Source organism: Thalassophryne amazonica, chromosome 5 (genome assembly GCF_902500255.1).
Source record: "Thalassophryne amazonica chromosome 5, fThaAma1.1, whole genome shotgun sequence".
NCBI classification, from domain to species: Eukaryota; Metazoa; Chordata; class Actinopteri; order Batrachoidiformes; family Batrachoididae; genus Thalassophryne; species Thalassophryne amazonica.
The window spans coordinates 133,092,129-133,108,791 of NC_047107.1; the positions used below are offsets into that span (position 1 = coordinate 133,092,129).

The 16,663-nt window shown below is 41.9% G+C and overlaps 1 protein-coding gene across 1 annotated transcript in view; it reads right to left on the minus strand.

Moving 5' to 3' along the window:
- Window positions 1-16,663, minus strand: part of endog (endonuclease G) — a 44,520-nt gene that overhangs the window by 7,252 nt on the left and 20,605 nt on the right. The window contains exons 4-5 of the mRNA XM_034169634.1: window positions 9,192-9,301; window positions 7,110-7,191 (exon numbers count right to left, since the gene is read on the minus strand). Of these exons, the coding sequence (XP_034025525.1) occupies window positions 7,110-7,191; window positions 9,192-9,301 (192 nt within the window). The remainder of the gene's footprint in view (window positions 1-7,109; window positions 7,192-9,191; window positions 9,302-16,663) is intronic.

Here is a 16,663-nt window from a genome sequence, read left to right on the forward strand (position 1 = left end):
TTCGTGTGTGTGTGTTTGTGTCTGTGTGTGTTAGTGTTTATGTCTGTGTGTGTTCGTGTGTGTGTTTTGTGTCTGTGTGTGTTAGTGTTTATGTCTGTGTGTGTTCGTGTGTGTGTGTTTGTGTCTGTGTGTGTTAGTGTTTATGTCTGTGTGTGTTCGTGTGTGTGTGTTTGTGTCTGTGTGTGTTAGTGTTTATGTCTGTGTGTGTTCGTGTTTATGTCTGTGTGTGTTAGTGTTTATGTCTGTGTGTGTTAGTGTTTATGTCTGTGTGTGTTAGTGTTTATGTCTGTGTGTGTTAGTGTTTATGTCTGTGTGTGTTAGTGTTTATGTCTGTGTGTGTTAGTGTTTATGTCTGTGTGTGTGTGTTTGTGTCTGTGTGTGTTAGTGTTTGTGTCTGTGTGTGTTAGTGTTTATGTCTGTGTGTGTGTGTGTTTGTGTCTGTGTGTGTTAGTGTGTGTGTGTGTTTGTGTCTGTGTGTTTGTGTCTGTGTGTGTTAGTGTGTGTGTGTTTGTGTCTGTGTGTGTTAGTGTTTATGTCTGTGTGTGTTCGTGTGTGTGTGTTTGTGTCTGTGTGTGTTCGTGTGTGTGTGTTTGTGTCTGTGTGTTAGTGTTTATGTCTGTGTGTGTTCGTGTGTGTGTGTTTGTGTCTGTGTGTTAGTGTTTATGTCTGTGTGTGTTCGTGTGTGTGTGTTTGTGTCTGTGTGTTAGTGTTTATGTCTGTGTGTGTTCGTGTGTGTGTGTTTGTGTCTGTGTGTTAGTGTTTATGTCTGTGTGTGTTCGTGTGTGTGTGTTTGTGTCTGTGTGTGTTCGTGTGTGTGTGTTTGTGTCTGTGTGTTAGTGTTTATGTCTGTGTGTGTTCGTGTGTGTGTGTTTGTGTCTGTGTGTGTTAGTGTTTATGTCTGTGTGTGTTCGTGTGTGTGTGTTTGTGTCTGTGTGTGTTAGTGTTTATGTCTGTGTGTGTTCGTGTGTGTGTGTTTGTGTCTGTGTGTGTTAGTGTTTATGTCTGTGTGTGTTCGTGTGTGTGTGTTTGTGTCTGTGTGTGTTAGTGTTTGTGTCTGTGTGTGTTAGTGTTTATGTCTGTGTGTGTTCGTGTGTGTGTGTTTGTGTCTGTGTGTGTTAGTGTTTATGTCTGTGTGTGTCTGTGTGTGTTAGTGTTTATGTCTGTGTGTGTTCGTGTGTGTGTGTTTGTGTCTGTGTGTGTTAGTGTTTATGTCTGTGTGTGTGTGTTTGTGTCTGTGTGTGTTAGTGTTTATGTCTGTGTGTGTTCGTGTGTGTGTGTTTGTGTCTGTGTGTGTTAGTGTTTGTCTGTGTGTGTTCGTGTGTCTGTGTTTTTGTTCATGTGTTTGTGTCTGTTGTGTGTTCGTGTGTTTGTGTCTGTTGTGTGTTCGTGTGTTTGTGTCTGTGTGTGTTCGTGTGTTTGTGTCTGTGTGTGTTCGTGTGTTTGTGTCTGTGTGTGTTCGTGTGTTTGTGTCTGTGTGTGTTCGTGTGTTTGTGTCTGTTCGTGTCTATCTGTGTTTAAGTAAGGTTAGACCTTACTTGTGTGAAGCGCCTTGTGGCAACTCAGTTGTGATTTTGTGCTATATAAATGAAAATAAATTGAAATTAAAAAACCTGTTTGTGTCTGTCTGTGCTTGTGTGTTCGTGTCTGTTGTGTGTTCGTGTGGGTTTGTGTCCGTGTGGGTTTGTGTCTGTGTGTGTCTGTGTGTGGGTTTGTGTCTGTTTCTGTGTTTGTGTGTGTGTCTGTGTTTCTGTGTGTGTGTTCATGTACGTTTGTGTCTGTGTGTCTGTTGTGTGTTCATGTGTTTGTGTCTGTTCATGTGTGTTCGTGTCTATCTGTGTTTCTGTGTGTGTGTTCATGTGTGTTCGTGTCTGTTGTGTGTTTGTGTCTGTTGTGTGTTCATGTGTTTGTGTCTGTGTGTGTTCATGTGTTTGTGTCTGTGTGTGTTCATGTGTTTGTGTGTGTGTTCATGTGTTTGTGTGTGTGTTCATGTGTTTGTGTGTTCATGTGTTTGTGTCTGTGTGTTCATGTGTTTGTGTCTGTGTGTGTTCATGTGTTTGTGTCTGTGTGTGTTCATGTGTTTGTGTCTGTGTGTTCATGTGTTTGTGTCTGTGTGTGTTCATGTGTTTGTGTCTGTGTGTGTTCATGTGTTTGTGTCTGTGTCTGTTTGTGTCTGTTGTGTGTTCGTGTGTTTGTGTCTGTGTCTGTGTGTGTTTGTGTCTGTTGTGTGTTCAGGTTTTTGTGTCAGTTTGTGTGTGTTTGTGTCTGTTGTGTGTTCAAGTGTTTGTGTCAGTTTGTGTGTGTTTGTGTCTGTGTGTGTTCATGTGTTTGTGTCTGTGTCTGTTTGTGTCTGTTGTGTGTTCGTGTGTTTGTGTCTGTTGTGTGTTCGTGTGTTTGTGTCTGTTGTGTGTTCAGGTTTTTGTGTCAGTTTGTGTGTGTTTGTGTCTGTGTGTGTTCATGTGTTTGTGTCTGTGTGTGTTCATGTGTTTGTGTGTGTTCATGTGTTTGTGTCTGTGTGTGTTCATGTGTTTCTGTCTGTGTGTGTGTGTTTGTTGTTTGTGTCTGTGTGTGTTTCTGTGTTTGTGTTCGTGTCTGTGTTTGTGTGTGTTTCTGTGTTTGTGTTCATGTGTTTGTGTCTGTGTTTTTGTGTGTTTGTGTTCATGTGTGTGTTTGTGTCTGTGTGTCTGTTGTGTGTTCATGTGTTTGTGTCTGTGTGTGTTTGTGTCTGTTGTGTGTTCATGTGTTTGTGTCTGTGTGTCTGTTGTGTGTTCATGTGTTTGTGTCTGTGTGTGTTTGTGTCTGTTGTGTGTTCATGTGTTTGTGTCTGTGTGTGTTTGTATGTATGTGTGTGTTTGTGTCTGTGTGTGTTTGTATGTATGTGTGTGTTTGTGTCTGTGTTTTTGTGTGTTTGTGTTTCTGTGTTTGTGTTCATGTGTGTGTTTGTGTCTGTTGTGTGTTCATGTGTTTGTGTCTGTGTGTGTTTGTATGTATGTGTGTGTTTGTGTCTGTGTTTTTGTGTGTTTGTGTTTCTGTGTTTGTGTCTGTTGTGTGTTCATGTGTTTGTATGTATGTGTGTGTTTGTGTGTGTGTTCATGTGCGTTTGTGTCTGTGTGTGTTTGTGTGTGTGTGTTTGTGTGTGTGTGTTTGTGTCTGTGTGTGTTTATGTGTGTTTGTGTGTTAGCAGCAATCTTCCATTCCAGCTTATTAATTAATCAAAAACCCAGACAGAGCTTTAATTCATTTGAAAGCTTGACTCTTAGTCTTGTCCATCCAAATTGGAAGTCCCAAAAACCAGTTTTATTTGTTATTATCTATCGTCCCCCTGGTCGTTACTGTGAGTTTCTCTGTGAACCTAAGTCAGACCTTTTGTCTGACTTAGTGCTTAGCTCAGATAAGATAATTATAGTGGGCGATTTTAACATCCACACAGATGCTGAGAATGACAGCCTCAACACTGCATTTAATCTATTATTAGACTCTATTGGCTTTGCCACAAATGCATGAACACACATGAACACACACAGACACAAACACACACACACGAACACACACAGAAACACAGACACAAACGCACATGAACACACACAAAAACACAGACACAAACACACACAGACGCAAACACACGAACACACAACAGACATGAACACACAACAGACATGAACACACAACAGACACGAACACACAAAAGACACGAATACACAACAGACACAAACACACATGAGACACGAATACACAACAGACACAAACACACATGAGACACGAATACACAACAGACACAAACACACATGAGACACGAATACACAACAGACACAAACACACACACACACGAACAAACACAGACACGAACACACACACACGAACAAACACAGACACAAACACATGAACACACACAGACACAAACAAGTGAACACACACAAACACACAGACACAAACACGTGAACACACACAAACACAAACACGTGAACACACACAGACACAAACACATGAACACACACAGACACAAACACATGAACACACACAGACACAAACACACACAGACACAAACACACACACGCATGAACACACAACAGACACAAACACACATGAACACACACACAGAAACACAGACACAAACACACATGAACACACACACACCAAACACATCAACACACACACACCAAACACATCAACAGACACACAGACACAAACGCACACGAACACACAGAAACACAGATAGACACAAACGCACACGAACACACACAGAAACACAGACACAAACACACACAGACGCAAACACACGAACACACAACAGACACACAACAGACACCAACACACACAGACGCAAACACATGAACACACACAGGCACAAACACATAAACACACACAGGCACAAACACACGAACACACACAGACACAAACACAGACACAAACACACACAGACACAAACGCACACAAACACACACAGACACAAACGCACACGAACACACAACAGACACGAACACATGAACACACACAGACACAAACACATGAATACACACAGACACAAACACATGAATACACACAGACACAAACACATGAACACACACAGACACAAACACGTGAACACACACAAGCACACACACACACACGCACGAACACACAGACACAACATACACGAACACACCACAGACACACAGATAGACACAAACACACAACATACACGAACACACCACAGACACACAGATAGACACAAACACACAACATACACGAACACACCACAGACACACAGATAGACACAAACACAAACTATGGAGTTAAAACTGTCTCATTAATATTTGTAAATGCACACAGGGTGATCTACAAATAATCACTGATTTGCAAATGTGTTCAGATATCCACAAATGCAAATTTCATATTTGTAACTTGTAAATTGGTCTTTGCAAATAATGTTGTATTTGCAAATATAAAACTTAATTTGTAAAAAAAAAAAAAAAAAAAAAAAAATTACATTTGTAAAAAATGCAGACTGATTCACAAATACACACGCACACTGGATATCCACTAGATGGCAGTGTGGCAAGCTGAATTATTTTTTAAAATTATGTGTCCGCGGATTTCATCATGGGGAGGGGGGCGGGGGTGTTAGTGTTGTACTCTTTAACGCAGTGGTTCAAATAAGCGTATTAAACAGAATTGCACCTGTGCGTGCTCCGTGACACAGACATGCTGCAAAATTCTTCTTTTAAAAACTTGAAAGTTCTAAAAGTTGCTACATTTAGCTTACACTGATCTGTGTGTTACAGATACAAATCAGTTTCCTCGGATCCGCGGAGCCTGGCTGTTGCGACAGTTGTCGTAAAGCGGGACTGGTTGGTTGCTGCGGTGACGCTGTGTGGCTCCTGTGCGAAACTTCAATTCAATTTTTTTTTTTATATAGCACCAAATCACAACAAACAGTTGCCCCAAGGCGCTTTATATTGTAAGGCAAGGCCATACAATAATTATGTAAAACCCCAACGGTCAAAACGACCCCCTGTGAGCAAGCACTTGGCTACAGTGGGAAGGAAAAACTCCCTTTAACAGGAAGAAACCTCCAGCAGAACCAGGCTCAGGGAGGGGCAGTCTTCTGCTGGGACTGGTTGGGGCTGAGGGAGAGAACCAGGAAAAAGACATGCTGTGGAGGGGAGCAGAGATCGATCACTAATGATTAAATGCAGAGTGGTGCATACAGAGCAAAAAGAGAAAGAAACAGTGCATCATGGGAACCCCCCAGCAGTCTAACTCTATAGCAGCATAACTAAGGGATGGTTCAGGGTCACCTGATCCAGCCCTAACTATAAGCTTTAGCAAAAAGGAAAGTTTTAAGCCTAATCTTAAAAGTAGAGAGGGTGTCTGTCTCCCTGATCTGAATTAGGAGCTGGTTCCACAGGAGAGGAGCCTGAAAGCTGAAGGCTCTGCCTCCCATTCTACTCTTACAAACCCTAGGAACTACAAGTAAGCCTGCAGTCTGAGAGCGAAGCGCTCTATTGGGGTGATATGGTACTACGAGGTCCCTAAGATAAGATGGAACCTGATTATTCAAAACCTTATAAGTAAGAAGAAGAATTTTAAATTCTATTCTAGAATTAACAGGAAGCCAATGAAGAGAGGCCAATATGGGTGAGATATGCTCTCTCCTTCTAGTCCCCGTTAGTACTCTAGCTGCAGCATTTTGAATTAACTGAAGGCTTTTCAAGGAACTTTTAGGACAACCTGATAATAATGAATTACAATAGTCCAGCCTAGAGGAAATAAATGCATGAATTAGTTTTTCAGCGTCACTCTGAGACAAGACCTTTCTAATTTTAGAGATATTGCGTAAATGCAAAAAAGCAGTCCTACATATTTGTTTAATATGCGCTTTGAATGACATATCCTGATCAAAAATGACTCCAAGATTTCTCACAGTATTACTAGAGGTCAGGGTAATGCCATCCAGAGTAAGGATCTGGTTATCAATCAATCAATCAACTTTTTTCTTGTATAGCGCCAAATCACAACAAACAGTTGCCCCAAGGCGCTCCAAAGACACCATGTTTCTAAGATTTGTGGGGCCAAGTACAATAACTTCAGTTTTATCTGAGTTTAAAAGCAGGAAATTAGAGGTCATCCATGTCTTTATGTCTGTAAGACAATCCTGCAGTTTAGCTAATTGGTGTGTGTCCTCTGGCTTCATGGATAGATAAAGCTGGGTATCATCTGCGTAACAATAAAAATTTAAGCAATGCCGTCTAATAATACTGCCTAAGGGAAGCATGTATAAAGTGAATAAAATTGGTCCTAGCACAGAACCTTGTGGAACTCCATAATTAACTTTAGTCTGTGAAGAAGATTCCCCATTTACATGAACAAATTGTAATCTATTAGTTTGTGTCTGTTTGTTTCTGTGTTTGTGTCTGTGTGTCTGTTGTGTGTGTGTTCATGTGTGTTTGTGTCTGTGTGTGTTGTGTGTTAGTGTGTGTGTCTGTGTGTGTTGTGTGTTCGTGTGTGTTTGTGTCTGCTGTGTTTGTTTGTGTGTTTGTGTGTGTTTGTTTCTCTGTGTGTGGTGTCATTACTTGATGACACCTCTTGTAGGAGCATAAATTATGATGTCACACAGGGTGGGAGGGCCTCACCTTGAAAAAATGTGTTGGCACAGCAACATGGTTTTGACCCAAAACCTGATAGTGAACGTAGAGTTTCCCATCAGCCTCCTGCCTGCGTCACAAAGACACATTTTAGACATCATCCTGTGGCTCCACCCAAAAGTCCTTCATTCACTGAAGAAGGAGAAATCAAGTCAAACATTTCATTTTTTAAGAATAAAAGGCCTTTCAGACTGAACACGTTATTGCTTCAATTAACACGTCTGGTTGTGTCACACGCTTTGGGGGCGTTGAACACCTTGAATGCGGCATAGGGGGTGGAGACACACTCTGGCTTTTTTCACAACTCGAAAAAGCTGAGTGATCACCACCTTGGATAAGCATCTGTCGAACCACAAAAAAGGTTTAAAAACACCAGAAGAATGAGTCTCCCAACTGGAACAACCAAACATGGAAGACCAGTGATGTGTCTCTACCTGAAAGGACCAAACTCACACCAGACCACATCTGCCAACTCTTGGAGATCTGTCTTAACACCACGTATTTCCTGTTTAGGGGGAATTACTACAAGCAGATCCATGGTTGTGCGATGGGGTCTCTGGTATCCCCCATTGTGGCCAATCTGTACATGGAGCGAGTGGAGAAGACTGCCTTGACGTCGTTCACGGGCATCTCTCCCAGTCACTGGTTCAGATATGTCGATGACATATGGGTTAAAATCAAGCAACAGGAGGTCAAGGACTTTACAGAACACATCAATTCGGTGGATTCCAATATCAAGTTCACACGTGAGGATGCCAGAAACAACCATTTAGCCTTCTTGGACTGTGATGTTACGATTGGAGAGAACAGGCAGCTCCAGACAGAGGTTTACAGAAAACCCACTCACACTGACCAATATCTGCTCTTTGGCTCAAATCACCCCCTTGAACACAAGCTCGGGGTGATCAGGACTCTTCAACACAGAGCCCTACAGGTGCCCACAACTGCAGAGGGAAGGGCTAAAGAACAACAACTTGTACGGAAAGCCCTCACAGTATGTGGGTACCCACGATGGTCCCTGGACAAAGTGCAGAAGTCCCAGAAAACAAAGAGACCAGATAGACAGGAGACGGAGACAAGAAGAAGAGGAGTGTCTCTCCCTTATTTAGCAGGAGTAGGGGAAAATTACAGAGGATCTTCAGACAGCACAAAATCCCAGTTTACTTTAAACCGGTTAACACCTTGAGACAGAAATGAGTTCACCCTAAGGACAGGATCCCTAGTTACAAACAGAGCAATGTAGTGTATTATATCAGATGTCAGAAACACTGTAGTGAACACTACATATGTGAGACTAAGCAACCTTTAAACAAGAGGCTATACCAGCACCGCAGAGAGGTCGCAAATGGACCTCAGTCTGCAGTTCATCTCCACCTGAAAGACAATAACCACACGTTTGAGGACAAGGAAGTTAAAATCTTAGCCAGAGAGAAGAAATGGTTTGAGAGAGGTGTCAAGGAAGCACTCTTTGTAAAACAGTTGAAACCCAGCCTTAACCGGGGGCGGGTCTCAAACACGCTTTGTCCCCTGTTTACAATGGGGTACTCAGGTCAAAGCAGTTTCAGTCTTTTGTTCATGGTAATGAGTCATTCACGTCATCAGGAGAGTCGTCAAGGGAGCCATCAGGGGAGGCTTCCATCCCATCATTAGGAGAGTGCTAACTAGAGCACAATAGGTGCTAATTAGAGCTATTGTTTAGTCACTAGCCTATAGCAGTCAGCCTCTCGGTAGGAGGGGTCTGGTTAGGTTAAAAACTCCAGCTTTTGTTGGCTTCTGGTTTATTCTTCTCTACAAGAGTCAAGACAGAAGTCAGACTACCAGAGCAACAATTTTAGCTGAGGAAGCTTCTGTGATTTGAAGCGAAACGTCCTCACGTCAAGCAACCCAGTCCAGTCGAAGATTCAAGCTTCTCTACCAGTGATGTGTAATAAAAAAAACAGTGGTCGCATTAGATCGAAGTGTATCATCGAAAATAATGCTTTTTAAAGCGACCCACGATGCATCTAATGCAGTCACTGCTTGTAGTGTGAAAGGCCCATAAGAAATCGACGCCAGCAAGTGCAGGGTTACCTGGGCAGGTACAGGGGTCCAGTGCAGACATAGACGTTGGCGTAACGTTTGGTCAGAGAGCGACAGAGTTTTTCCAAATTGTTCCAGCTGTTCTGGTTCAGCTGAGGATTCTGAAGAAAGATGAAATATTTTCAGAAATTTACTGCAAAAATTTGACATTTAAAACACAATTTGGGTTTTGGGGGTTTTAACTCCAGCAAACCTTTCAGGGGGTTTGAACTCAGATTACAAAACCTTTGTCTTGGTCTTTAAATACTACACCCCCCATTCACCCCAGAAAACAAAGACTCACTCCACCAACTCCTTTTTATGACCATCCAAATGGCCCTTCACATTCATGACAACCCCCCCCCCCCCCCCCAAAAAAAACAAACAAACAAAAACAGGCCAGGTCGTACCAAGGTCAAAATTAAACAATCTTAAAAACATGTCAGATATGTTTTGAAGCTACCTATTAGCTACCCTTGTATCAAATTTCAGCTCAATATCTATAAAAAAAACTGCTGATCAATGGCTCTATGTAGGATTTTGAATATGGCTGCAATCAGGGGTGCTGGGTACCAATAGGCATGGCAGGCAATCGCTTGGGGCCTCCAGCCCTCCAGGGGGCCCCAGAGGGCAGACAAACTTTGAACTAGTTCAGAACCACAACAGGAGTGAGAGAGGGAGAAGTCTGCCTTGACAGGGCGGTTGGCCGTCTCACGGTCTCTGACCGGGCCCTCCCCCTCCCAACCACAGAAAGTGCTGTGTTCTGAAGTAAACAAGTGCGAACACGCTGCTGCACCACACAGCAGCATCAACTCTGTCAATGTTGCATCGTGGCCGAAGAGATGACAACCTCTCTAGTTTATAGTTGTAGTTTACTTGAACTCGTGGGGGCCTGTACAGATACATGTGCAGATACCATGAGGCAGGAAACTTATTCTTTTTTTACATGAAAGTCTCTATGGCAAGTGCGCCCTCTACTGGTGCACTCCAATATAACATGAATACAAATTAAATAAACATTCACTATGTCACTTCTCTATAAATAATAATAATACACAAACAAAATATATTTAAATCCCAGTATATCCAAACTGGAAAGAAGTTTTCTTTCTGGAAGTGATAAAAGAAAGAAAATAAGGAGGAAGAAGACAAAAGAAAAGACAGTGGTGAGCATGATAGCTTATGTGGCATACTGGCCTCAAAGCAGTGGATCTGCAGTTTAAAGTAACTGCCCCGGCCCAAGTACCTGCAAACCCTTAACAAAAAGTAGTACATACAAGTATGTTTCAAGTATACTTCCAGTTTACTTTTTATATACTTATCAGTACTATTTTTTTGGTAAGGGAAGGCTGGAACTTGTTTACTTAGGAAGTCCTTTGTACATAAAAACTGTTCACTGAAACAACAGCTTACCCTTGTTTTCTATCAAATGAAAGTTGTGTTTAAACAAACAAGTTAAAAATGGGAAATTATTGACTTCATGAGCAAGAATGTTGTGTACTGCTAATGTGACAAAATGACTGTTTAGCTGTAGTAGGTGTAGCGCATGGCCTCGCGTCGCCATAATTAAATAAATACATTGATGCATAAACTTTGAGCCTTGACAATCAGTTATTATCTCTAAGTCTAAGTGAAGAAAAAGGAGACCTTTTGTTTAAATGCAGGAGAACAGTACTGTCTCATAGTATATAACCATTCTAATGTTGTCTGTGTGGTTTAATCAAACAAACCGCTTTGCATACAATTGCTCCATTTAAATGACGTGTTCTTTGTAACTGATGTGTGTTTAAATGTGATCTTTCTGCATTATCAATATGTTGACGGTGAAATATTCTGTTTTAACCAAATGCTGTTTAAGTGACTATTAATAATGTGCATCTATTCGAGTGTCTTAGAACAAATAGTATGCCAAAATAGTTCATTTGTGTAAATACTTGAATCATTTCTTTGTCTTTCTCTTTAAATGAAGTTTCTGTGACGTTACCCATCCGCATAGGTGGGGTTTAATGATGTAAACCCCCTTTAAAAGTTTCAGAAAGGAGTTCATCAGCAGCTCTCTCCTCTTCTCATTCTTCTCTTAAATGCTTAACTTTATTTTTGGGTGAACAAGGCCCCATGCTAGCCTAGCTAAGCTACCATGTGGCTTCATTCTTTGATAACTTTTAACAAATTAATAGCCTGATGTTTTTTAAAGTTCGTCAAGTCTTTCAAATTTTTAAGAGAACTTCCGAGCTGAACTTTTCTAAATAACAGCAAATTTACAGAAAAGTGACTTTCTTTTTCTGTACTTTACAACGCTGCTCTTAAAGTTTTAATTTTTTTTTTTTTTTCTAAATTCACAAAGACTTTTAATCTGGCTCCAACAAACTTTTCAAAAGCTATCTGAACCGATTTTCAACAAACACCTTCAACCTCTGGAGTCAAGCAAGCTGATGGCGGACCTGACTGCAAAGCATCAGGCATCCTGTCGGTAAAACCAGCCGACACTGAAGCCTTGGGATCGCTGGAGAGACCGCTGGTTTAACCCCTGACCCATGTGAGCTCACGCTGCAACGGTTCATCCGAACCATCTCTTCAACAGATCAGCGAAGTGGCCCAGTTAAAGGTTCCAGAAACAGGGTTTTGTTGTCAATGGATGCAAAGTGGCTTCTTTTTAAACATATTATTTATTTAATAATAACTGGCTTTAAATTTCATCACTAAATTCAAATCAGATTTATTTACTTAAAGTCTTTAAGCTTTATCTCACTACTTTCTTTCAACGTCTTGTGAGTAAGCAAATTGTGTCCATAAATGAACTCATTTAATCACTGTCCAATCAAAAATGCCAGTAGACTGTTCATCTTTGTATATTTGTAAATAAAATTTAAATATTTCTGCTGTGGTTCATTTTGTGTTCAGAAGGAAACGCTTGGTCAATCGTATCATAGAATTCAGACTTTCAGACCCGAGACTGATTAATTACACTCAACAAAAATATAAACGCAACACTTTTGGTATTGCTCCCATTTTGTATGAGATGAACTCATGGATCTAAAACTTTTTCCACATACACAATATCACCATTTCCCTCAAATATTGTTCACAAACCAGTCTAAATCTGTGATAGTGAGCACTTCTCCTTTTCTGAGATAATCCATCCCACCTCACAGGTGTTCCATATCAAGATGCTGATTAGACACCATGATTAGTGCACAGGTGTGCCTTAGACTGCCCACAATAAAAGGCCACTCTGAAAGGTGCAGTTTTGTTTTATTGGGGGGGGATACCAGTCAGTATCTGGTGTGACCACCATTTGCCTCATGCAGTGCAACACATCTCCTTCGCATAGAGTTGATCAGGTTGTCAATTGTGGCCTGTGGAATGTTGGTCCACTCCTCTTCAATGGCTGTGCGAAGTTGCGACGACGAACTGGAGTCAGGTCGAGACCCCGATGAGGACAACGAGCATGCAGATGAGCTTCCCTGAGACGGTTTCTGACAGTTTGTGCAGAAATTCTTTGGTTATGCAAACCGATTGTTTCAGCAGCTGTCCGAGTGGCTGGTCTCAGACGATCTTGGAGGTGAACATGCTGGATGTGGAGGTCCTGGGCTGGTGTGGTTACACGTGGTCTGCGGTTGTGAGGCTGGTTGGATGTACTGCCAAATTCTCTGAAACGCCTTTGGAGACGGCTTATGGTAGAGAAATGAACATTCAATACACGAGCAACAGCTCTGGTTGACATTCCTGCTGTCAGCATGCCAATTGCACGCTCCCTCAAATCTTGCGACATCTGTGGCATTGTGCTGTGTGATAAAACTGCACCTTTCAGAGTGGCCTTTTATTGTGGGCAGTCTAAGGCACACCTGTGCACTAATCATGGTGTCTAATCAGCATCTTGATATGGCACACCTGTGAGGTGGGATGGATTATCTCAGCAAAGGAGAAGTGCTCACTATCACAGATTTAGACTGGTTTGTGAACAATATTTGAGGGAAATGGTGATATTGTGTATGTGGAAAAAGTTTTAGATCTTTGAGTTCATCTCATACAAAATGGGAGCAAAACCAAAAGTGTTGCGTTTATATTTTTGTTGAGTATAAATTGAGACTGATTAAAAATGTTTAAATTAAAGTACCTATGCTTTAAATAGGTGGTGCTTGAGGTAATTAGATATTACTATAATTAAATAATAATTATTATTTTGGTGACCTATTAAATGAGGTCTAGGCCAATTTAATTCAATGTGGGAGTTTAACAATGCTTCAATTTACTTTCACTATAAATTTTTGGTGCTCTCCGTCAAACCAATAACACATTGCGAGGCTTAACTACTCACTCACTACATTACATTGGTGCCTCCGTGTGAGGTGCCATTCATTCCAAATAATTAAAGTAATTTGTTACATAGGTATGTAATACATGTTGTATTTGTCAAGTGACTGTGTTGTAGTTTTATAGTACTAAAAACATATTTTGCATTATGTAATATGCAAATGTATTCCAAAAAACAGTCTGTCATTATTTAATATTCTACTGTTTAGAAACTATGTTAAAATACATTTAAAACAGCAACATCATTAATTAATGTGTTGTTTTTTATATACTTTATACATCAGATCCTTTATAACTTCAATGTCTTTGTTCATGATCATTAAGGTTTGCTGCCCCCCGCCCGCCCCCTCGCCCCAAATACTCATCATGATGAAAACTCTGAGGAAGTATATGTCACACTATCTGTGTTTGAACATTTAAAAATCCCCTGTGTCATCATACGACATCTTTCATTCTTACTACGTTTGTCTTTAGCTCAGTCAGCATCCAAGACCCTGGTACTTCATACACCACTACTACCTCCATGCCTGATACTTCATACACCACTACCTCCATCCCTGGTACTTCAAACACTACTACCTCCATGCCTGATACTTCAAACACTACTACCTCCATTCCTGGTACTTCATACAGTACTACTACCTCCATGCCTGGTACTTCAAACATACTACCTCCATCCCTGGTACTTCAAACAGCACTACTTTCATCCCTGGTACTTCAAACACAACTACTACCTCCATGCCTGGTACTTCATACACCACTACTACCTCCATGCCTGATACTTCAAACAGCACTACCTCCATCCCTGGTACTTCATACAGTACTACTACCTCCATGCCTGGTACTTCAAACATACTACCTCCATCCCTGGTACTTCAAACAGCACTACTTTCATTCCTGGTACTTCAAACAGCACAACCTCCATCCCTGATACTCCAAACAGCACTACTAGCTCAATGCCTGGTACTTCAAAAACTACTACCTCCATGCCTGGTACTTCAAACAGCACTACTACTTTCATCCCTGGTACTTCATACACCACTACTACCTCCATGCCTGTTACTTCAAACAGCACTACCTCCATCCCTGGTACTTCAAAAAGCATTACCTCTATCCCTGGTACTTCAAACACTACTACCTCCATCCCTGGTACTTCAAACACCACTACGACTTCCATGACTGGTCCTTCAAACACCACTACTACTTCCATGCCTGGTACTTCAAATACCACTACTACCTCCATCCCTGGTACTTCAAACACTACTACCTCCATCCCTGGTACTTCAAACACCACTACTACCTCCATGCCTGGAACTTCAAACACCACTACTTCCTCCATGGTCTGGTACTTCAAACACTACTACCTCCATCCCTGGTACTTCAAACAGCACTACCTTCATTCCTGGTACTTCAAACAGCACTACTACCTCCATGCCTGGTACTTCAAACACCACTACTACCTCCATGCCTGGTACTTCAAACACTACTACCTCCATGCCTAGTACTTCAAACAGCACTACCTCCATGCCTAGTACTTCAAATACCACTACGACCTCCATGCCTGGTACTTCAAACACTACTACCTCCATGCCTGGTACTTCAAACAGCACTACCTCCATGCCTGGTACTTCAAATACCACTACTACCTCCATGCCTGGTACTTCAAACACTACTACCTCCATCCCTGGTACTTCAAACACCACTACTACCTCTATCCCTGGTACTTCAAACACCACTACTACCTCTATCCCTGGTACTTCAAACACCACTACTACCTCCATTCCTGGTACTTCAAACACCACTACTACCTCCATTCCTGGTACTTCAAACACCACTACTACCTCCATTCCTGGTACTTCAAACACCACTACTACTTTCATTCCTGGTACTTCATACACCACTATTACCTCCGTGCCTGGTACTTCAAACACCACTACTACCTACGTGCCTGGTACTTCAAACACCACTACTACCTCCGAGCCTGGTACTTCAAACAGCACTACTTTCATCTCTGGTACTTCATACAGCACTACTTTCATCCCTGGTACTTCAAACGCAACTACTACCTCCATGCCTGGTACTTCATACACCACTACTACCTCCATCCCTGGTACTTCAAACAGCACTACTACCTCCATCCCTGGTACTTCAAACAGCACTACTACCTCCATCCCTGGTACTTCAAACAGCACTACTACCTCCATGCCTGGTACTTCAAACACTACTACCTCCATGTCTGGTACTTCAAACACTACTACCTCCATGCCTGGTACTTCAAACAGCACTACCTCCATGCCTAGTACTTCAAATACCACTACTACCTCCATGCCTGGTACTTCAAACACTACTACCTCCATGCTTGGTACTTCAAACAGCACTACCTCCATGCCTGGTACTTCAAATACCACTACTACCTCCATGCCTGGTACTTCAAACACTACTACCTCCATCCCTGGTACTTCAAACAGCACTACCTCTATCCCTGGAACGTCAAACACTACTACCTCCATGCCTGGTACTTCAAACACCACTACTACCTCTATCCCTGGTACTTCAAACACCACTACTACCTCCATTCCTGGTACTTCAAACACCACTACTACCTCCATTCCTGGTACTTCAAACACCACTACTACTTTCATTCCTGGTACTTCATACACCACTACTACCTACATGCCTGGTACTTCATACACCACTACTACCTCCATGCCTGGTACTTCATACACCACTACTACCTCCATGCCTGGTACTTCATACACCACTACTACCTCCATGCCTGGTACTTCAAACACCACTACTACCTCCATGCCTGGTACTTCAAATACCACTACTACCTCCGTGCCTGGTACTTCAAACAGCACTACTTTCATCCCTGGTACTTCAAACACAACTACTACCTCCATGCCTGGTACTTCATACACCACTACTACCTCCATGCCTGTACTTCAAACAGCACTACCTCCATCCCTGGTACTTCAAACACTACTACCTCCATGCCTGATACTTCAAACACTACTACCTCCATTCCTGGTACTTCATACAGTACTACTACCTCCATGCCTGGTACTTCAAACATACTACCTCCATCCCTGGTACTTCAAACAGCACTACTTTCATTCCTGGTACTTCAAACAGCACAACCTCCATCCCTGATACTCCAAACAGCACTA